The sequence below is a fragment of the Ursus americanus genome, chromosome 30, assembly GCF_024610735.1.
Source record: "Ursus americanus isolate L20-20 chromosome 30, mUrsAme1.1.p, whole genome shotgun sequence".
Taxonomy (NCBI): domain Eukaryota; kingdom Metazoa; phylum Chordata; class Mammalia; order Carnivora; family Ursidae; genus Ursus; species Ursus americanus.
In genome coordinates, this window is record NC_142156.1 from 5211487 (window position 1) to 5233643 (window position 22157).

The following is a 22157-nucleotide window of genomic DNA, read 5'->3' on the forward strand; positions in this document are numbered from 1 at the left end:
CCCCGCGAAGCCATCACTTACCTCTGTAGTTCAAAAAGATTAGCACTGAGCTTCAGAAAAACTACAAATCCCATAAAGCGTTGCACGCCGAGGGCATTTGGAGCGCACGATCGGCTGCGGCGCAGGCGCGTGCTTGACAGCGGAGAAACATGGCGGCCCCGACGCTTACTGCGAGGTTGTACTCCCTGCTGTTCCGCAGGACCTCCACATTCGCCCTCACCATCGCCGTAGGCGCTTTGTTCTTCGAGCGCGCCTTCGATCAAGGCGCGGACGCGATCTACGAACACATCAACCAGGGGGTGAGGGACTGGGCCATCCCTGACCTTGAGCTTGCCTGAGGGGTGACAGTGGGAGTGGAGATGGGGTGGGACTCAGCCTGCCTTTACTAAGAGGGGGGAAAACCCTGGGCATCTTCTGTCGGTCAACTGCCCTATGTCCTCTCCGCCGGACGTGAATCCCAAAACATTAAATGATCCCACTTTGTGGGGGTTGTAAGTATTGATATCCACACCCCACATACCTTCTTGTCCATTTGCAGGAGCAAAAACTAAAGCCTAGTGAGAGCAAAGGACTTTGCTGCACCATCAGGAAGTCAGTGGCGAGTCTGGAACCCGGACCCACAGTCTCCTCTGAGAGTTTCAAGGGCAGATTTGAACGGGCAAGGGTCGTGACAAGGGCATCTCCTTAGATACTGTGGTTGGTCTGTTCAGATAGCACTCTTCACTTTCCCAGGCTTCCCACGCAGGCGTTGTGGTAGTAATAATGGTTAGGAGACGGGAATATAAAATCAGGGAGCCCTGGATGGGGATTCTGGGCCTTGTCACTTGATAACTGTGGCATTCAGTTGGGCAAGCTTCTTAACCTCTCTGAGCTTCACTTTTATCTGTGATGTCGAGATGATAGTAACTACAGTAGGCAGTTAGCGTGAGGATTTATAATGAGATACAGGCAAGGTGCCACAGTACCTGGTAGGTGGTGCCCTCAAAAGATAACATTTGTTACATTCCTTAGGAGAAAGTGAAAGCGGAAGATAGGGGATAACCACACCTTTTAGACTCGCTGTGTGCCAACGTGGTGCTAGCTGCACACCATGTAATGTCCATCATTACATCGTGGCTCATACTAGAGGAGGTCTCCTGCAGATCACCCTGTTTACACCATTCACTTGTGTTTTTACTTTGAAGTTGTCTGTCCCTACAGCCCAGGCAGACCCTGTGCACTAATGCTGTACTGCCTGTGGCCAGGACCTCTTTCTGTCCCAATGTTCGGGAAAGGCATTTAAGTACGTTGTCAATTTACCAGTCTGTGCTTTTAGGGATGAGAATCAAGGGCACCTGTCTGGCTGAGTTGGTAGCGCGCACAAGCACCCGGTCTCAGGGTTTAATTTCAAGCCCCATGTTGGGTGTAGAGATTACTTAAAATCTTAAAAAAAAAAAAAAAAGGAATGAGAATCCAACTAGTTCCTGACCCAAGGATCATAGGTTTAAGGAAATTAAAAAATGATTCAGTGTGAAGTATTTGGGGCTGTGCATTTAGGACCTCTTGAGTAATACCTGGAAGTTGAAGAATAAGACCTCTTCGAGGCTCTGTTCCTTAATGATTGTGTACTTTTGAGTAATTACCTCAGTCTCTCTACCTCAGTTTCCTGTAAAAGAAAGATCATCCTTTCCCACTTATCTTTACATGGCGATCGATAACATCAAAGCAGTTTACAAGTGTTAGGAATGCGCATCAAGCCTAGTGTTGCTTCCAGTTTGCCCACCCCAGCTTTCCAGACATGGTACATGTTTTAGAGACCAGAGCAGTGGGAGTAGCTGCAAAATGTGGGAGACAGAGCTAAAAGTTTGTGGTTCTTGTATTGAAAATGCAGAAGCTGTGGAAACACATCAAGCACAAGTATGAGAATAAGGAATAGTTCCTCGGAGAGCCCTACCCGTGCCGAAAGGACCAGGCCCGCCTGCCAGCCGTTTGCCCAGAACCAGGGCCTCAGCCTGAAGGTGATGCTCAGATGACTCTTCATCGACCACCTTTAGCTGTTGGCAAGAAGCGGCTTCACCTGACAGACTCTCTAACTTCGGCTGTGTTTGAAGTCTGTTTAGTCAGAGTCATCAGCAAATAAATGTAAATTATCCTTGAGACGTGGCTTCTGCATCCAGTGCTTTGTTAACGCTGCCTGACCCACACTTGTCGGGTAAGACCACTTCAGAGCCCTCTTCTTAAATCTGAAGGGCGGATTCCATTATTTTGGGTTCCCCATTAACTTTCAGAGAACTCTGGTTTACAAAGCATGAGCTGTAATTGGAGGTGTTACTTTCAACTTTTGCTTCTAAATCAATAATTCCAGTCTTGTTTTTCCCCCCAGCGTAAGCTCTGCCTCCAACGTGGGGCGCAAACTCACGGCCCCGAGCTATCGAGAGTTGCATGCATAGGGTGCCTGGCTGGCTCAGTTAGTAGAACATGTGATTCTTGGTCTCAGGGTTGAGTCTGAGCCCCACAAATAAAAAAAAAACTTAAAAAAAAAAGATTAAAAAGAAAGTCGCATGCTTTACAGACTGAGTCAGCCAGGAGCCCCAATAATTCCATTTTTTTTTTTAAAGATTTTATTTATTTACGTGACAGAGAGACAGCCAGCGAGAGAGGGAACACAAGCAGGGGGAGTGGGAGAGGAAGAAGCAGGCTCCCAGCGGAGGAGCCCGATGTGGGGCTCGATCCCGGAACGCTGGGATCACGCCCTGAGCCAAAGGCAGACGCTTAACGACTGCGCCACCCAGGCGCCCCAATAATTCCATTTTTAAATCATACAGAAGAGAGCTGACTGGCTTAATCATAGGGAAGCCCTGAATTCAGCTGGGGGAAAGAACTCTGCCCCAGAGTCCCATCTCCATTCTGCCCTTAATTTGCTGAGTGTCTTTGGACAAGTTGGCATACGTCTCTGGGCCGCAGCCCATGTTCTGATGATGAAGTTGGACCAGAACTCTGAGCATCCTGCCAGAGTTTAGTTTATTGTTGTGCTTGCTTGGTGGGTTTGAATCCTCTCTACCAGTTCTAGCTGTGTGAACCAAGGGCAAGGCACTTGACCTCTCTGAGCTTCAATTTCCTGGTCTTTTATATGGGGATAATGGGAGCGCCTTCTGTGTGGGTTCTTTGTATTAAAGGAGTTGTTAAATGCAGTTAACACAGTCACAGACCCTGGCACATGGACATAACTGCTGGCAGAGACACATGGGGGGATGTTTAAGGACCTGGAGAACCAGAAGATTATGCCAGAGTCTATGGAGCAGCGGGAATGTGAGGAAGAGGGGTTCAAGGAAAATGGTCCAGTCATTCATTCAACAAACGTTAGGCTGACCACTGTGAGGCACTGTGCTAGGTGCTGCTAGGCTTGTGGTGGCAAACATGAGGCTAGAGCTCCCACAGGAGATACTGTAAATGCCATTCTATATCAAAGATACATGGACATTAAGCAGGGCATGTGATATAATGAGCAGTGGGTATTCTATACGACTGAGGAATCACAGACCTGTACCTCTGAAACCAATAATACATTATATGTTAATTAACTGAATTAAAATAATTTAAATTAGAAAAAAGATCTTATGGGACCATGTACTATAGGAAAGCATGTGTGCACCATTTTCCTGAAGGATATTTAGTACCTATGTATTAAAATCTTTAATGTGCATACCTTTGACCCAAGAAATCCCACTTCTGGCAAATTTTCCTTAAAAATGTCCACAAGAGATGTCCGCCATGTGTTTTTTATAATGGGAAAAATAAAAATAGGATATCCAAAATAGGAGTTACTACTGGGGTGAAAATGCAGTCATTTAAAACCTTGTTTTAACTAGAAGACAATACCCAAGAAATATGGCAAAGTACCAAGCTCACTAATACATGAAGCAGTCTTCCAAATTAACAGGAAAAAGGTGAGTAACTGGGAAGCAGGGAAGTCCACCCATGGCCACTGCAGCAATGGTTTTACAGAATATGTTAGTATGATCTATTTTAAATGTTTATTCCTTCCAAAAATACTTTGTGTGCATGTATTAAAATACACATCACAGGGGTGCCTGGGTGGCTCGCTCAGTTAAGCGTCCGACACTTGATGTTGGCCTGGGTCGTGATCTCAGGGTTGTGGGATTGAGCCCCAGAACTGGCTCTGTGCTCAGCATGGAACCTGCTTGGGATTCTCTCTCTCTCTCACTCTGCTCCTCCTCTGCCCCTCCTCGTGCCTGTGCGCGCTCTCTCTCTCTCTCTCTCTCTCTCTCTCTCGGTCTCAAAAAAAAAAAAAAATATACACATAACAAAACGTGTACACTTCAGTGGTATTAAATATACTCATATTGGGTGCTGCCATCACCACTATCCATCCCCATCTTGTAAAACAAACCGTACCATTGAATAGCTCTCCAATCTCGCCTTCCCCAACCCCTAGCAACCACCATTATACTTTCAGCGTCCTGGGATCAAGCCCCCACAGCGGGCTCCCTGCTCACTGGACAGTCTGATTCTCCCTCTGCCCCCTCCCCCCTGTTCATGCGCTCTCTCTCTCAAATAAAAAATAAAAAGAAGAAAATTACCTTCAATAAGGAAGTGGCGAACTAAAGAGGTAGATTATACTAGCACAGACATCTATGTGGACATTAAGAAGACTGAGGTGACTCTGTGTAGGGAGGGGTAAAGAAAGATGAAATGGAAAAAAATCAAGCTGCAAAATTTGTGTTTAATTTGATCCCGTGTATGTAAATCGATAGACATCGATTTGTGTGCACACAGAATACTGAAGGATGGGCACTGAACTTTTCATGGCCATTATCTCTGAGGGGTGGGATTCCAAAGAACTTCCACTTTGTGCCACAGATATTGTCTTTTTCTCTTACAACAAGCAGATATTGATATTCTAATAAAAGATATTTTATGAAAAAGCAAGTAAGGGGCACCTGGGTGGCTCAGTCAGTGAAGCAGCCAACTCCGGATTTCTGCTCAGGTCATGAACTCAGGGTGGTAAGATCGAGCCCTGCATCAGGCTCCGCACTCAGCGGGGAGTTGGAGGCTGCTTGAGATTCTCTTCCTCTCCTTCTGCCCCTCCCCCTGCTTGTGTGCACACTCATTCTCTCTCTAAAATAAATAAATCTTTTATTTTGTTAAAGATTTTATTTATGTATTTGACAGAGAGAGAGTGTGTGCACAGGCAGGGGGAGTGGGAGAGGGAGAAGCAGGCTCCCTGCCGAGCTGGGAGCCTGATGTGGGGCTCGATCCCAGGACTGTGGGATCACGCCCTGAGCTGATTGAAGGCAGACACTCAACCGACTGAGCCACCCAGGCGCTTCATAAATAAATTTAAAAAAGAGAAAGAAAAGAAAAGAAAAGAAAAGAAAAGAAAGAAAGAAAGAAAGAAAGAAAGAAAGAAAGAAAGAAAGAAAGAAAGAAGAAAGAAAGAAAAGAAAGAAGGAAGGAAGGAAGGAAAGAAAAAGAGAAGAAAGAAAGAAAATGGTTAAGAATGCTTACATAAAACAGTCAAAATATAAAGCTAAGTGAAAAAAACAAGCCACAAATTCATACACGATGCAATTTTTTGGAAAACGTGTGAGGAAAAAATTGGAAATGCTCACAGCAAATTGTTAATAGTGGTTAACTCTAGGCGAGTCATTTTCTGTTGTTATTTCTCTCTGATGTCTAAGTTTTCTGCATCGAGCATGTATTATTCTTATATTCGGGGAGGAATAAATTAAAAGGGAGCCGCCCAGAGAGAGTGTGAACACAGAGAAATCTAAAACGTGAGCCCCCAGCTCTGGCTCCAGGCCTAGAACCCAGCTGCTCGGAGGCCCAGGGTTCCCCTTCCTGAGCTCCCAATGAGGATTCGTCCTTGCCTGGCACTGCCAACTGGGGGCTGGGCCTCCCCAGAGCTCCCTGGGGGGGGGGGTGTGCCTCGCAGGTGGGGGAAATGAGGATTAGCACCCTCCTCAGACTGGCACCAAGAAGCTGTCCATTACTGGAAAAAGTTTCCTTCCCAAGCTCAGCCTGAGATATTTCCTGGAGTCAAGAGCTGGGACAGCCTTTGCAGTTAGAAAGCCCCAAGGACTCCGCACCTGCCCCCCTCACACAGGTGTCAGGAAAAGTAAATGCTTGGGTACCTCAAAAAGCAAGTTACGGGAGGCCTCTGAAATCCTTTTCTGGGAAGTTGGCATCCAGTATAGCTCTGCTCTGAGCAAGCAGGACCACGCTGTTGGCTAAGTGTATTTGACCTAATGTCCTATTCTCCTCGCTTCTCTCTTGTTTTCAAAAATCTCTCCAAACTGATAAAATATTTGTTCAGTCAGTCAGTCTGTCAGTCAACCAATACATCTTTACCAAGTGCCTACTTTGCCTGCTCCTGGTCTAGACCCTGGGTACATAGCAGAGAATAAGGAAGATCCCTACCCTCTTGCAGCTTGCATTCTAGTAGGGGAGACAGATGGTAGACGAGAAATTAAATAAGAACTTCGGCTCATGTTCAGGGCTATGAATAAAGTAAAACTGGGTAACATATAGGGGGTGACTCAGGTTTAGAGAGCAGCGTGCGATACTCAGGTGGGTAGTCAGGGAATATTTCTCTGTGGAGATGGCATTTGAGTAGAGATTCGAATGGAAATCTCAGCTAGGTAAAGATCAAGAGTATTTCAGGAAACAAGAACAGCCAAGTGCAAAGGCCCTGAGGTGGGTGTGAGTTTGGTTTAGTCGCAGAACTGAAGGAAGTGAGGCAGTAATAGATAGGGTCAGATACTGTGTGGTCTTGTAGGTCATGCTAAAAGAGTTTGGATTCCATTCTAGAAAGAAAGGTAAGCCTCTGGAGGGTTTCTGATGAACAGCTTACATTTATCAAGCAGTTACCATGAGCCAGGCATTGTACTAAGTGCTTTGCAGTTTATATGTCGCTTTATTTGAACAATGATCCCAGAGGTCGTTTTATTATTCCCACTGCATAACTCTAGTGAGGTGTAAAGAGCACTGATTTTAGAATGGACAGTCCTGGATTAGAATTCAAGCCCCACCACTCACCGGCTCTGTAAATTTAGGCAAGTTACTTACTGTCCCTGAGCCACTTCCCTCATCTGTGAAATAGCCACCATGATATTGCGCAATGGCAGCTATGATTCTTGTTATTTCTGGAGATGTTGTCATCTTGGAGGGGTGTCAAGGGGAGTAAGGATTACTGTGCGGTAAATCCTCACCCAGCTGACTGCTTAATTAACCCAGCCAGGGGCTATCCAGGCTGGCACTCTAGGGCTGCCTGCCAAGGTTCAAAACTTTTCAGCTCTGGGTGGAGTCCAAGTTGTCCTGGCAGCTCAAAGAAGAACGGTCCAGCCCTTGGAACATTCTAGGCTTTTCCCCAGTAGACACAAGGATGCTGCCTATCACAGGCTGGGTTCCCCAGGAAGCAGACTCTGGGTTGGGGGTTAGTGGGCAGGAGGTTTATTTCTCAAGTCCATTTAATTTTTTTAAAAGATTTTATTTATTTATTCGACAGAGAGAGAGAGAGAGAGCACAAGCAGGGGGAGCAGGAGAGGGAGAAGCAGGCTCCCCGCCGAGCAGGGAGCCCAATGAGGGGCTCGATCCCAGAGCCCTAGGATCATGACCCGAGCGGAAGGCAGACGCTTAACCGACTGAGTCACCCAGGGGTCCCCATTTAATTTTTTTTAATTACTTTTGTTGTTTGACTGTAGCTGACACGCAGTGTTATATTAGTTTCAGGTGTACAACACCGTGATTCGACAAGCTTATACATGATGCTGTGCTCACCACGAGTGTGGCTACCATCTGTCACCATACAATGCTATTATAATACCATTGACTATGTTCCTTATGCTGCACCTTTTATTCCCATGATTTACTCATTCCAGACCTGGAAGCCGGTGTCTCCCCCTCCTCTTCACCCATTTTGCCCATCCCCCCACCCTCTCAGATCCATTTTATACCTGCATCTACTCCTCGAGGCTCTGCAAGAAGAGATTTGCAAAATAAAAATAGCTAGATAGCCTTTTCCTTATTAAACTGGTGAAGATTGTAAAAACTTCTAATACCCAGCGTGAGCAAAGATGCAGGAAATGATCCCTCTCAAATCCAGCTGGCAGAAGGGCCCATTCGACAGTCAGAAAACTTGACTCAGCCATTCTAAGAATTTACCCTGAGAAAATAATCATGGACGTGGACAAATATTTAGCCAGGAGGTTGTTCACCGCAGTTTAATAGCAAATAAGGAGAAACAAACAACACGCGCGGGTTGACCGAAGCACAGTATCACAAGAGAATTCCGCTAAGCCACGGAAGAGGGTGCGGATGCGAAAGGGAGACATGTTCGCAGTGTCCAACTAGCCGAGAAAACGGGGAGAACAGCATGTGCCGTGTGATCCCATTTTCGTGGAAAACGCGTATGTAAAAAAAGAAAAGAAAAAAAGAACATGCTTATGTATAGTCCTTTTTTCTAAAACAACGTCGGAAGGATAAGAGCTAAAATCCTAACGGCAGTTCTTTCCGGATGGTGGAAGTGTTCTTTCTCTTTGCTTACTGATGTGAACCCCACTGAGAAGTGTGTTACCGCTTTTGTCGTAAGAGGGGGGAGGCAATGTGAGTTATTAAAAAGAAATAGATTCCATCCCGTAACTCAGCCGGCTCTTCCAATAACAAGGAGCAAGGACTGTCCTACAAATGAATTTGAAGCCTTGCAAGGAAAGGACAGAAATCAATGAATTTAAAATGTCTGAGCAATGTGCAAAGTTGGAGGGAATACAAATTCCGCAGGCAGAGTGGAGGTTATGGCAGTCGCTTCAGTGTGAGCGAAGGATGAACACTGTAACAGGGGCAGACACTAGCCCACGCAGAGGATCTCTCTCTCTCTCTCTCTCTCTCTCTCTCTCTCACACACACACACACACACACGCACACACCTGCCTTCTCTAGGCACTCGCGCAGGGCCAGGCTTGGGCCTGGTACCATTAACATAACTTGTGTCACTAGATCCTTAACCCCAGGTGGACACTGCTCTCTACCCCATTTTACAGGTGGAAAATGAGGTTCAGAGAGGTTAAGTATCTTGCCCAGGGTAACACAGCTAGAGAAAGTAGAGTGGAGGTTCAAACACAGGACGGTTGGCCCCAGAGGCTATGCTCATATCCACAGCTCCGCGCTGTGTAAAAATCATTTCTCTCTCTTCACTGGGGCCTTGGCCTGATATGCTTGGATTTATACATAGACTGAATGCCAAGGGCAGACTCCAGCCGGCATCAAGGACAAGGCAATGATGGAATGTAGAGAAAGCATCAGCTGGGAGCCACTTAGGCGACAGTCTGTGAGTACAGGGGTACTGACTGCCTTCCTGCTGCTCCCGGCCTATCCTCCCTTCAAAACTCCCGCACAGAAAACTTCCTCGGCTGCTCTGGACACTTCTTCTCCATTGCACCTTCATAAGACTGCCAGGTCAACTCCCTTGCTCAAATACCTTCAATGGCTCCCCACTACTAAGATCAAGTTCAAATTCCATCAAGATCCACACTACCTCAAATCTCACTTTACAAACATCCCAAATATGGTCCTTGCCGTGGGTCTCTCTGCTCTCCCGTCTGGTGTCTAGGCATGGGTCATGGAAAGAGCACATGCCTGGTTTTGAATTCTAGCTCTGCTACTCTCTGGCCAGGTGACCTTGGGTAGGTTGCTTTCCCTCCATGAGCCTCAGTTTCCTCCTGTGGAAAATGGGAGAATGACAGGAATACCTCACAGGGTGAAGTAATGCTTATAACGTTCTTAGCACACGCCTACCAGTGGTGGTTTCGTTACGTTGCTACTGTGAGTACATTAAGGGGGGGCCCCCTGCACAGTCTTCAGGGAACACTGCCTAATTAGCATATTTGATCCACAAAATATGGGCCGAGAGCTTTGGGGATGACTGTTCAGCTGAAACATCTGCCCCACCCCTTGTCCCAGCTGTTTTGAAACCGTGTTCCTGAGAGCCTTTCTTTTTTTTTTTTTTTTAAGATTTATTTATTTCTTTATTAGACAGAGACAGCCAGCGAGAGAGGGGACACAAGCAGGGGGAGTGGGAGAGGAAGAAGCAGGCTCCCAGTGGAGGAGCCCGATGTGGGGCTCGATCCCAGAACGCCGGGATCACGCCCTGAGCCAAAGGCAGACGCTTAACGACTGCGCTACCCAGGCGCCCCACCTGACAGCCTTTCTATCCGTCTAAGGCCTGATCACTTTCTCGTGCTCCCCTGTGTGTCCTGTGATAATCTCGTTTTCAGTGTCTCTGACACTGTTTTTAAACTCCAGCCGACTTGTGCCTTCTTCTGGCGGTCCTTATCTCTTCCCCACGCCTTTAACCATGTAACGGACTCCTCTCTGCTTTCGTCTATCTTCCTCCTTTCCAGATGTCTGAGCACACTTCTGTCTCGCTCCTGTACAGGCCTCCAACAGAGAGGCTGCTTCCTGCCCCGGGGCTGCAAGTCTGTGTGATGTCTTATCTCCTTGGCTCACTAATCTTTCCTAATGAAACACCTCCTTCAAATTGGACCCTCTAAGGAGCAGCCCTTCCTTCCACTAGCAGGCAGGGAAAACTATGGCAAAGGGGAGATTTGGAAAATACATCCTGCCCAACTTCCTGGTCTCATCTCTGTCGATGGAATGACTTGATTATACGTTGTATTAATAGAAGTAGGGTGTTTAGAACAAAGGAGGTGATAGGTCCTCTTTTCCATGCTGAGCCAACCATGTATGGAGTAAGTGTCAAGCTGTAGGGAGGCAGGAAAGCCAGGAGGCTGAAAGTATGGACTTTGGAGGCTGGCGAACCTGGGTTCGAGTCTTGAGTCAGCCAGTGCTCAGCCATGAGCAAGAGGCCGAACCTCTAAATGAGGCTTATGTAATCACACTTATCACCTGGCTTTGTTTCAAGGCTTCAGTGATTTCCTGTCCCACAAAGCTGAGCAGGGTACCCCCCCTTGCTCCCAGGGCACCCGCCACACACTTACCCGGCTGGATCATGCCCATCCTTTTCTCTTGCCAGCTCTTGTTTGCCCAGCTCATCCTGAGCCCAGAGGTTTCTGGGAGGACTGCTGTACAGGAGTCACGGCAGCCATGCTGAGAGGCTGAGAGGTGGGGTGCACGGAAATCTGACTGCGGCCCTGGTGGGAGGCACCTGCCACCCTTCTTCCTGAGCGGGGCCCTGGGAGTTCACTAGCCTGCCAGCACTCCCCACCTTACCCCAGCCATCCTGCCACCATCTCAATGTAGAGACAACTGCGGCTCAGAGAAATGAGGCCACCTCGCTCAGAGTCACAGAGCTTGCCAGCTTGGTTCCAGCCCCAGAGCTCAGCCCCTGCTCTAAATGGCGAAAGCCAAATAGGCCGCTGGCCATTCAGAGGACCCCGATCCCCAAGGAAAAGGTCTGGCATGGCCATTGCATGTTATTCTGAGTTAATACTCTGGGGGAGGAGCCCATGCCTTTCTGTGTAGCCCTCTCCTGAGTGGGGGAGACTGATTTTCCGGCTGTGACAGGCCGCGCACACCCCTGAGGCGGGTCACAGAGCGGGGCTGTTGCCCCTTTGCTGTGATACAGGCCAGCTGGACCTGGGGCTGCGTTCTGCCCATTGGGTCTGTCATGTGGCATCTGGTAGGTCTGTCAGAGGAAAGGGGCAACTGTCTCACCAGCCAGAGGGGTCCCAGTGTGACAGCTCCCGGGCTCCCCTAGAGGCAGGGGTCTAGAGGGGAGGCTGTTTCACGACAGAACTTGCTCATGGAGCCAAATAGCTTTGGATCCAGGCCATTCCCTGATTCTGTCCTTCTGGGGAGAACTGTCAGCAAAAATCCAGACAGAGGCAGCTCTCAAACTTTTCCTGGCCCTGCAACCCCGGCATTCCATTGGAAATGTGCCCGTTGAGAATGGGTGATTCGTGCAAAGAAGTTTCTGGCAGGGTGATAAAAAGAGAGACGTGGAAACTGCCCTAAATGCAGAGTAGCCAGAAAACTCCCATCAGTTTTCTTCTCTCCCCTTTGAACACGATTCACCACTTTCAGAGTGCCCTTTGCCCCCACCCAGCATGATCTCAGCTGAGCCTCACAATTATCCCCGCCCATGAGGCAAGAGAGGTGAGACGATGATCACCCCCATTTTCTATAAGAAGAAACTGAGGCCCAGAGAGGCCAAGGAACCGACCCAACGTTACATAGCTTGTTGAAATCTAAGGGCCTAGACCCTAGCCTCCTGACCCCCCAGACCACTGCTCTTTTCACCACCCTTTATGAACAAAACTACAATAAAAAGAATGGGCTCTTGAGGCCTGCAAATGTGCACATGAAAGAACGGAGTAAGCAGGTTCGACCACAGGATGGGAGATGGGGGCGGGAGCCTGCGTGTAAGCTCTGCACGTAAAATTCCTAAATGGGCAGGCAACCCACTGAAGGGCCCCCTTTCTGCCTGGCTGTTCTGTGAAAACCACTTTAAGAAGAAGAAAACCATAATTACCCCCTTGGGATGGCAGAGCACTTATGGGACCTGTCAGAGTGCTGAGGGTGGGCTCGTGCAGCCAGAAAGAGTATATTCAATGTCATAATTTCATACTTGGGAAACTAGAATTAAGTGCCTGTTGTTTTTGTAATTCAGACCACAGCAAGTAAAGCTCGATGATATAACCTCCATGGCTGGGAGAGCGCCACGGAAGCCCAGCGAATTCTTAAGCAGGGCGAAACTCCCCCCCCACCCAGGGGACGTGGGGGTAGCTGGACTCCCAGCGTCTGAGATTGGGGGGAGGGTTGGGGGGCTAAATAGGTTGAGAAACTCTGGACAAAATGCCCTTTAAGGCTCTCTGAGGTCTGCCAGCTGTGTAAAATTCTCTTGATGATTATCGATTGTTGGGAGAGAATTTCCAGTGTGATGTGAAGTCAGAATTTGATTCTCATTTTAAGACACACATACCGCCCCCCCGGGGGGTGCTGGAGATACTAACCTTTAGATTGCATTGGTTACCTCGCTTCGGGCTGTAGAATTGCAACACCAGCCTAGGACTGGCCAGCCGTAGTCAAGGTCCCTTCCTCCTGCCCCAGCACTCAGAGATCTAGCTAAGACCAGACACCAGGCTGACCTGGGAAGCTCCTGCTGGGGACTAGCCTTCCCCCAAGCGGAACTTCTAGAGCCCAGGTGCCTCTCCGGCTCCTTCTAGGCATCCCATCAACATGGTCTGGGTTCCAATTCTCCCTCCTCACCTCTGAGCTCCCTCTACCTCCTGATGCCAAGTTCCTTCGAAGAGGGGCCCACTCTCCTGCCGTCTCTTCCTCACCTTCCATTCTTTCCATGTGTCCCCATCACTTCCTGGCAAAGTGGGGCAGAGCCCCAGTGAGCCTCACTGACTTAGCCTGGTTGACCTCCCAGCTGCTGCCTGACACTGTGACCACTATCCTTTGCTGCTGCTTCTTTTTTTTTAAAAGATTTTATTTATTTGAGAGAGTGCGAGCGAGCTAGTGGGGGAGAGGGAAGGGCAGAGGGAGAGGAAGAAGCAGGCTCCCGCCGAGCAGAGAGCCTTACTCACTTGGGGCTCAATCCCAGGACCCTGACCCGAGCCAAAGGCAGACGCATAACCAACTGAGCCACCCAAGCACCCTCACTACCCTCTGCTTCTGCAAAGTCTCTTTGCTCTTGGTTTCCTTCTGTTCACCGTGTCTGTTCATTTCTTCATTCTTTATTATTAGGGCTTAGTACAGCTGTGACTAAATCACTTTCCCAAAATGTCTTAACATCCAGTTCCCACCTTGGAATGTGAACACCGTGAGGGCGGGGGTCCAGTCTTTCTCACGCTGCGATCTTGGTAAACGTTTGCTGAGTGGATGCATTTAGCCTCTCCTCCCTTGGTCCTCCCAACCAGGCTGACCGTCCATGCCCCAAGTCCTGAGGGCAGGCAGTAAATCCTGGGAGCTGCTGCTCTCGACAAAGGTCTGGGCCATGGCCTGGCCTGTGGTCCTAATTCTGGGGCTCCCATCTTCCTTCCCAGCCTTCTTCCATACCCACCCTGGACCCTTTGGCCCCCTCCCAGGCCTCCGCGCTCCTTAGGCTCTGCTGTGCCCATCTCGGCTGAGAGCTCTACCCCTGGCTTTTTCTCTGCTTTCCCTAGACAGAGACTGGACATAAAAATGAAGAATCATTCAGTGGGCTTCACGGCAGACTGGACACAGAGAGGAAAGGACAAACGAATCTGGAAACAAAGTGAAACAAAAAACAGGGCATCTGAGATCTGTGGGACAGTATCCACGGGTATGTGATACATACAAGTGGGGGCCCATCAACCTGTCTGATGAGCGGGGATTTCCCATCCTCCTCTTCTATAGCGATTTGACTTCCATTTTCTCCTTTCTTTAAGAACAGTAGTGACAAGGATGCGAATGCGGGGGAAAGAAAGGAATGGCACGTGGTGTAGGGGTTAAGAGCGTGGGCTCTAGGAGGCAATCCTGCCACCGAAGCCCTCCTTGGTCACGTGGTAAATGTGTAACCTCAGACAGGTCCCCTACCCTCTCCGACCTTGGTTTTCTCATCTGTATCTACCTGGTGAGAGTTAGACAAGATAACGCAAGGAAAGAGCCCAGCAGAAACTATGGCCACGGTAAGTACTCGGTAAGCACTTTTATTCTCATTACAAATATCAAGGTCTTACTGTCATTTTCGTTTTGCACATTCCTTTCCAGACTTGGTCTGTATGCAAATTTTTCATAAGTATTTTCACAATCATGGAGCATTACCATCCAGTTTATTCTCTTAAAAAGACAACACAACAACAAACTGACTCTTCAATATTTAGTTTCTCACGTTGCTACCAAGTGTTCATTGACATCATTTTAGAGACGGGGGCTCCACAAGCACCCCCTGCATTTTTGGTGGGTTTACTTTTGTTTGTGGTTTTGGTGGTCTCCCTCCCTGCATTATTTAGCCCAAGTTCCCGGTGTGAGAGGGACAGGCAGTTTCCTGCTAATCGCCTACGTTTCCAGACTGCACCTGGAGCTAAGAAAGGACCTGCATCCAGGCTCTGCTGCTAACTTGCCTCCCTGGGCTCCCGGGTCCCTTTTTATCAATGACAGGCTCTGCCCCTCCCCTCCTCACAGAGGCGCAGAAACACTGTTCAGACTAACACATCTGCCATCATTGCCACCCGTGAGCTAGAAACCATGGCACTCAAAGTCCTAGATTCTCTTGGAGGCACTGGGTCGTAAGAGCTTCCTGGGAAATGCCTGTGATAGTCGTGTTCTCTAACAGGGTGCAGAGAAGGCACTTAGAGATTCCTGTTAGGAGCAGTGGTGGGGTGGTGGGCCCAGTGATCAAGGGAGCAGGGTTTGGGGCTCCCACCCCACTTCACTTGTAACACTTCTGCCATTGGCCATCTTAAACCTTGGGGCCTCCTCGGAGGATTTAATTGGCACCAAGTGAAAACAACTCACCTGGCCCAACATACCCACTTTGCAGATGGGAAAACTGAGGCCCTGAGCGGTGAAGGGATGTGCCTACCAGCACTGCTCTGGATGACTCCTGAGTGAGGTGTTTGCAAAGCATCCCTGAAGGGATGCCCTCAAGATCTGAAACGAGGAAGAATATAGTTCTTCAAGGGAGATCAAGTTTGACCTGGCAGTACATTCTGGAAAGTTTGAAAAATCGCTTGTCTTCTCTAATTCTTAAAACCGGGATGCCTAGGGGAGGCCTGAACACCCCTCCCAGCGGTCAGGAGGTATGTATGACAAAAGGAAGGCGAGAGGGGCTGTGTGAACAGTAACAGGTAAGGTAGGTAAAGCCCAGAGCGCCCCCAACTCACCTCGCCTTGCTCCAGGGCCAAGAGCTGGGTCTGAGGAGCTCAGGGAGAGAGAAAAGAAATGACCCTCGCCTGTACGGTCCCTGGCAAATGCGTCTAGGAGGAAACACAGGCTTCCCGCTGCCTGTCAGAGTGGCTGACCCCGAGCCTGATCTCCGCTAATTCAGCGGCTCGAGGGGAAGGCACCGCTCCCTTATCTGCTCGGCATCTCAAATGCGCCAAGGGAATGGCGCGACTCAGAGGAATCGCTATTGATTTTCACTTGTGCGGCTGACCTAACAAAACCAATTCGTCAAGGGCCTGTCTGCCTCGCTGCTCCAGACACTCATCCTAACCACGTGCAAAGAAATTACACAAGCATCCAGGGTGATTTGTCAAGGTCCGGCTGGGCAGGGGCCAGGCCGGGGAGGATAGGGCAGCAAAGACCCCACGGTCGATCCTCTGATGATCGGCAACATTCAGGGGGGCCCAGGCATCGGGCTGCCTGGCAGCTGCTGCCACACCGTGAACTGACCGGCCGCGCCCGGGGAGGGGTGGTTTGAGGAACTGGGCCCAAGTCCTTCAACAGGGCTTGGCAGGGACACCTTCACTGGTGTCTTCTGGTCTCCGACCCCTTGACTCTGGAGGAACTGACGGACTGTGCACACCACCAGGAGGCACCAAGCTCTGGTATTGGCTCTGCTATTAGACAGATGTCCTTGGGTCAGCTATGAGATGGTGATGACACCACCTACGGGGGTCTATGACACTATCAAGGCCAGGGGTCAGACCGAGGGTCTAATCCTTGTTCTCCCACTCCCTGCCTGTTGTCTGGGCAGGCAGCTTCAGCTCTCAGTGTCTCATCTACACCGTGGGGCTGGAAATTCTCCCCACCTCCGACGGTGGAGGTTGTAGGGACTGATCGAGCACATGGAAAGGACCAGAGGGTCTCACACCCTCATCTCTTCCTTCCATAAGCAGGGACTACAGGTTCAGAGGAGGGAGTAATGTGCTCAGGGCCACACAGCAAAGCCGGGCAACATCAAGAGGCGTTAAAATGAGAGGCAAGCAGGAAAGGCTGAGGAGTAGAGCAGGTGACCATTCTGCTCTCTTGCTCTCCTGATGGTGGCCGTCACTGGATAAGGGGATATAGGGGGAGCAGGCCAGGGGCACATCATGGATCATTGCTTGAAAGGGTCAAAAACTTTTATTTGCAGGCCTTTTCTGTTTTAGTTTTTGAATTTACAGGTTTCCTGCCATCTAGGCAGGAAACCACCAAGAGAAGTGGCGTCTTACTGCATGAGGTTTTGGGGCTTGCCTTGGGGCTCTCTGTCCCCATCCCTGTCGCCTGCTCGCTGGCCCCAGGGGTTCCTCCCCTGTGGGCTAAGGCACTGTGTGTCTGCAAGAAGGCGCTCACGGCTGGCTGGTGGACGACGAGGCGGCCTTCTCAGGGGCTGCGAAGCTGAGGCTGTTGAGGGGTGGAGTTGAACTTGGCCCTGGCAGGAGGCCAACTGGTGAGGGGACCCAAGGCTATGGTAACTCGGCCTGGCAGGTCTGGTGCTGCTGCCTCCCGGCTGGCCCTGACATGGTGGCCTCAGGATGGAATCATGCCCTTGCTTCTTTTGCGGTCAGCCATGGTTCTCCGGTTGTGGTTGGCTCGTGTTGCCTTGCTGGCTTCCTTCTTCCTGCGTTCCTGGGTTGTCTCACGGCTCTGCCCATGGCCCCGGGGGCTGCCGGCCACTGCCGTCGAGCTGTCATGCCGGTACCTGAGGGAAGAACAACCCAGCCCAGGGGATGGGAAGAGCCCACTGCATTTCTCAGAGGTCCCTGGGAGAGGACAGCTTGGGCCAGGACACCCCAGTCCCCACTTCCAGTGGGAGAAGAAATGCAGCCCAGCAAGGGCAGGGCTCTGGCCGGTCCTGTGTCTGGTGAATTCTCTTCTCTGAGCTCTGCCTCCACATAGGTCCCTGGCTTCGCTGCGGGAAGGACCAGCTGACCACAGCCCACAGCAAGGAGAGGAGGGCTTGGGGATGGGGATGGGGATGGCCCTATTTCTTCCTCTATAAAATGAGAATGATGATATAGTGGCTTCATAGGGCTGTCGTGAGGGTTAAATTAACACACATGACGCATTTGGGGTATATGTGTGGGCTTCCCAGGTGCTTGGCTGAGCCTTCCCCAGATGGGTCCCCCCCACCAGAAACAGCTCGTTAAAATGCTCACCCCTTCCTGGCGAGGAAGGCCATCCGCCTGGCTTCTGCCTTCTCCCGCAGCACCGCAGGGTCCTGCACAAAATGGTCGGGCTGTGGAGGGGAGGGGAGAAAAAAAAAATCTAGAGTCATGAGCTGCCCCATTTGCCCAAGCTGTGCTGGGGCTGCACTGGACTGAGTCTTGTTGACGCCTCCAGGCCCGGACTGGGGGAAAGCCACAGTGTGGCAGGGTGATGCCCTAGAATGGAGCCGCCCTTGCTTGGGTCCAAACTTCCCATTAGAAGCCTCTCTCCTCCTTTAGAAGCAGCCAAAGGGACTAAGGCTTCCTGCACAGGTATGGTGAGGCAGGTGGACCAGAGCCGGAGCATGGATGACAAATGGGGCACAGGCCAGATGGCCACCATGAGAGGCCACACAGAGCCTTGAGGGCCAAGAGAGCTGCCCCTCGGAGCTGCCTCATCCTCACTCTAGGACGCCACCAATGTGCTCTGGGAGTAGCCACTCTTGAAGACCATTTTTTGGCCAATAAGCAAAGGAGCCTGGACTAGCAGCGGGGAGAACTGTGACTTAAGGATCACACACAGGCTTTAGTGGCCTGTACTGTTTAAAGAAACACAAACAAAACAAGTGCAACTGGTAACATTTGTAAACTGGAAGATTTTACAGAAAAATCTGGGCTGACCCCTTGCCTGGCAAGAAGAGAAAGCCCTGGAAGCTCCGAGGCACACGTTTCTGCTGAGAAGCCCCTCGGGCAGGGTGTGTGTGTGCTTTTACCCCACTAGCCTCGGGCTCCATCAGTCTGCGCCACTTGTTTACCTCGGGAGCCCGGCCTGGATACATCGGGATTTGTCACCCTGGTGGGAGGGCACGAGGGGATCCAGGGGTCCCAGGGGTCACTCCATTCAACCTGAGCAAGACTGCCCTAATCTGTTTTATATGCTGAGGTTCTAGTTGAGGCTTCATTTGAAGAGAAAGTTCAGCTGCCGAAAAATAGAATTTTCAAACCCACCAGCCCAGATGACCTCCAAGGGCCCTGGGGTTCCAACATCTCTGCAACATCTCTGTGAGTTCCAGAATTGCCATCCTGAGCACGGTGGCCGAGAGCTGCCCTTCTCTCAGCCCCCAGGCTCCTGGGTCTAATGAACCCAGCAACTCAAAGGCTTGGCCTCTAATCCGTCCCCAAAGCCCTCGCTGGGCAGTGAAGGTGAGTTTGAAGGCAGCAACTCTCCAAGCAGGCACCCTAGGTTCAAAGGAACTCCTCTTCTCCCGGGCAGTGGCGCTAGGGCCGCCTCAAAGCCAGCGGCAGGCAGGCAGGGGCGCAGTGGTCCCGCTCTGCCTTTCAGAACTGCGCCCTCCCCTTCATCGGCCACCTGCCAAGGAGGCACCTTGGGAGCCTCGTCCTCGGCCTCCTCCTCTTCCTCCTCTTCCTCCTCTTCCTGCCCTTCTCCGGGCACTTTGGTTCTCAGCACCTGAGGGATGGTGAAGGGCCTGAGGGTTTAGAGAGAAAGTGAGATCAAAGACTGGATTAAACCTGGAGAGGGAGCCTCAGGGAGGAGGGGATCGGGCTGGGTGAGAGCGGGGTGTCAGCATGCGGATGGGCTCAGGCAGCTGGAAAACACCAAAGTGCTTTTCAAGCCAGCTTTGCTCCAGCGCCCAGACTCTCTGAGGGTACCAGAGTCTGATGTGGGGCCTTACGGGAGGCTGAGCTGGGGCAGCTGTCCTTTTATCTGCACTGGGAAATCTACCATTGCATGGTGGAGAGTTTTCTGTCGTTAAGAAGAACAATCTGAAAGGACTGCATGAAACCAAATAAATGCTGCCCCACTCAGGACGGGTTGGACCAACTGGCCGAGGGGGTGTCTGGGGGTGGAGGGAGCGCTGCACTAGGAATCAGGAGGGCTCAGTTTGGGCCCTGGCTCCACCACTGACTTGCTCACGTGATCAGGGCCTCGGCCTCCCCATCTGTATAAACAAGAGGCTTCAGGAACGCCACTGTGGCCCCCCCCCTCCCAAACTCTGCCCTCTCAGCGCCCTGCAGCCTCACCTGCGGCTGATGAGCTCATCATCCGAGTCGGCATCGTTAGCGCCCACCTGGTTGCCATCGTACGTGTCATCGTACTCGTCCTCGTAGTCGTCACCGCGGTAGGGCAGGCCCTCGCCAGGCTGTAGGGGCACCTGCAATGACAGGAGTGTGGGCCCGAGGGGCCCGGGGTGGCCGGCTCCCCCCTGCCCGGCGGCCCGGGGCCCCCTACCTCCTCCACCACCACGCTGTACTGCTCGTAGCGCTGCCGCTGCTCCGCCACCTCCCGCTTGTCGTTCACGAGGCTCCGCGTGTTCTCCTCCTTCCTGGAGGCGGGGGGGACAGCGGGTAGACAGGAAGGAAAGCCATCAGGCTTTGAAGGCTGCGAGAGCGAGGGTCCAAGGCACCACGGGCTCGGGCTGGTGCAAAGTGCCACAAAGGGTGTCGAGCACCGGGGAGGAGGGGGCAGCGGTGCGGGCAGGTGGGACTCGCCGCTGCTGGTACCCCTGTGACCGGGTCCAGCCGCTCCGGAAGGCATCCCAAACCGGCTGCTGCCATGTAAAACGTGCCCACCCTTTGGCCACGAAATTCCTCTCGGAGGCACCCACCCTAGGGAAACGCTGGCCAGGGACATACAGAGGTCTGATGGGGAATTTTCTTTTCAACGTCGTTTGTGACAGTGAAGAATGGAAAACAACTAGTGTCCATCACAGGTGACATGGCCAAATGAAGTGCCACATCTATATTAGAACGCTGGGCGGCTGCTATCAAGAATGACATTCATCTATTTTGCTGATGCAGAAAGAATTCTAAGACTTACCCCTGAGGGAAAAAGCAAGCTACAGAAAAATGTATACAGTATGATCCCAACTGTATAAAAAGCAGAAAGCAAACCAGACAAACTACCTGTTCCTTTGAGCACACAGATTATAATTTACATATGTTACTGCACAGAGAGAGCTAGTAAGTCCCCCACCAAATGACAACGGTTACTCCTAGGTAGGGCCTGGGATTATTTGAACCTTTTAAAAAAACAAAAATTTGGGGGTGCCTGGGTGGCACAGTTGGTTAAGCCTCCGACTCTTGGTTTCAGCTCAGGTCATGGTCTCAGGGTCCTGGGATGGAGCCCCTCATCAGGCTCTATGCTCAGCATGGAGTCTGCTGGAGATTCTCTCTCTTCCTCTGCCCCTCCCGCTCATGCTGTCTCTCTCTAAAATAAATAAAATCTTTAAAGAGAAAGAACAAGGTCACATCTGGCCCTCTTACTGAGCTCAGGGGAGCCACAGGAGAGAGCCCTCGGGGGGTGAAGAGCGAGCAGGGGTGGCCGCCTTCTTCCTCCCGTCCGTTTCATCAGGGTGGCTTTCGATCTGTTCTACAGTTCAATCTTCCATGTCAGATTGCACTGGAAGAAAAAGTCCAAAGGCTCAACTCCTGCTATATATCACAGGTGAGGAAATTCGGGTGCAGTGGAGGGAAGGAGAGGCACGTGCTTGGGAGCAGTGAACTGTAGCCCAGCCTCAGTGGGGACTCAGGCCTCTTGACTGTGGCTTTGCAAATCTGTAGAGAAATCTGGCTTGTCAGACACACAGGCCTGTGGAATGTAGTTTCGAGCCCTGCAGGGGAAAATCAATACAAGATGCCGGGCAAGAAAATCCAGCTTAGCTGTGAAATCAGTTTTCTGGAATGTATCAAGGGTAGGGGGGGGAGAAAAAAGAAGAAGAAAAAGAGATACAAAGTCATACACAGCTTTCACAGAAATCTATTAACTGGCTTTTGATGCAGGGAAGGACAGGGGCCTGAGTCTCTCAGGCTGTCTGCCTGGGAGCCTGGGGCAGGTCAGGATTTGGCTTCCTCCAACAGTTTTTACTAAGGGCCTACTATGTGCCAGGCAGGGTACTAAGGCTGAGCTGCGGGAGAGATTAAAAAAAGAGTAAGATCTGGATCTGTCCTTGTGGAACTCACAGTCTAGTGAGGGTCACGGGTGAACGGCAGCTAACATGAAATGTGCCGAATGGAGGTAAGCATGCCCTGGGAACAGACAGAAAGGAAACATGACCTGGCTTAGGGGGTCTAGTGGGGTGGGGTGGGAGGAGAGGAAATGGAGGCTCTGTGGGGTGGGGGGCATTGGGTCTAGACCAGGGA

At 50.8% G+C, this 22157-nt stretch overlaps 2 protein-coding genes across 8 annotated transcripts in view; one reads left to right on the plus strand and one right to left on the minus strand.

Annotated features, from left to right (window-relative positions):
- Window positions 1-110: 110 nt before the first annotated feature.
- On the plus strand, window positions 111-2136 carry UQCR10 (ubiquinol-cytochrome c reductase, complex III subunit X). Its single transcript, XM_045791545.1, has 2 exons — window positions 111-299; window positions 1871-2136. The coding sequence occupies exons 1-2, from the start codon at window positions 150-152 to the stop codon at window positions 1913-1915; spliced, it is 195 nt and encodes a 64-aa protein (XP_045647501.1). The 5' UTR covers window positions 111-149; the 3' UTR covers window positions 1916-2136.
- Window positions 2137-14608: 12472 nt separating this feature from the next.
- ASCC2 (activating signal cointegrator 1 complex subunit 2) overlaps window positions 14609-22157 on the minus strand; it is a 39281-nt gene continuing 31732 nt past the window's right edge. For 4 of the 7 annotated variants that reach the window (XM_045791310.2, XM_045791308.2, XM_045791302.2 and 1 more), the window contains 5 exons: window positions 20248-20341; window positions 20040-20170; window positions 19366-19483; window positions 18009-18088; window positions 14609-17551 (listed from right to left, as the gene is read on the minus strand). In XM_045791310.2, the coding sequence (XP_045647266.1) occupies window positions 17380-17551; window positions 18009-18088; window positions 19366-19483; window positions 20040-20170; window positions 20248-20341 (595 nt within the window). In that variant the 3' untranslated portion in view covers window positions 14609-17379. The remainder of the gene's footprint in view (window positions 17552-18008; window positions 18089-19365; window positions 19484-20039; window positions 20171-20247; window positions 20342-22157) is intronic. The other 3 variants (XM_045791311.2, XM_045791305.2, XM_045791304.2) reach the window with 1 other exon arrangement.

Bases quoted from the DNA above. Each gene is read 5' to 3' on its own strand.
- UQCR10 (XM_045791545.1), top strand. From the start codon at position 150: ATGGCGGCCCCGACGCTTACTGCGAGGTTGTACTCCCTGCTGTTCCGC. The intron at 300-1,870 runs GTGAGGGACTGG...TTGAAAATGCAG, and splicing joins ACGAACACATCAACCAGGGG to AAGCTGTGGAAACACATCAA.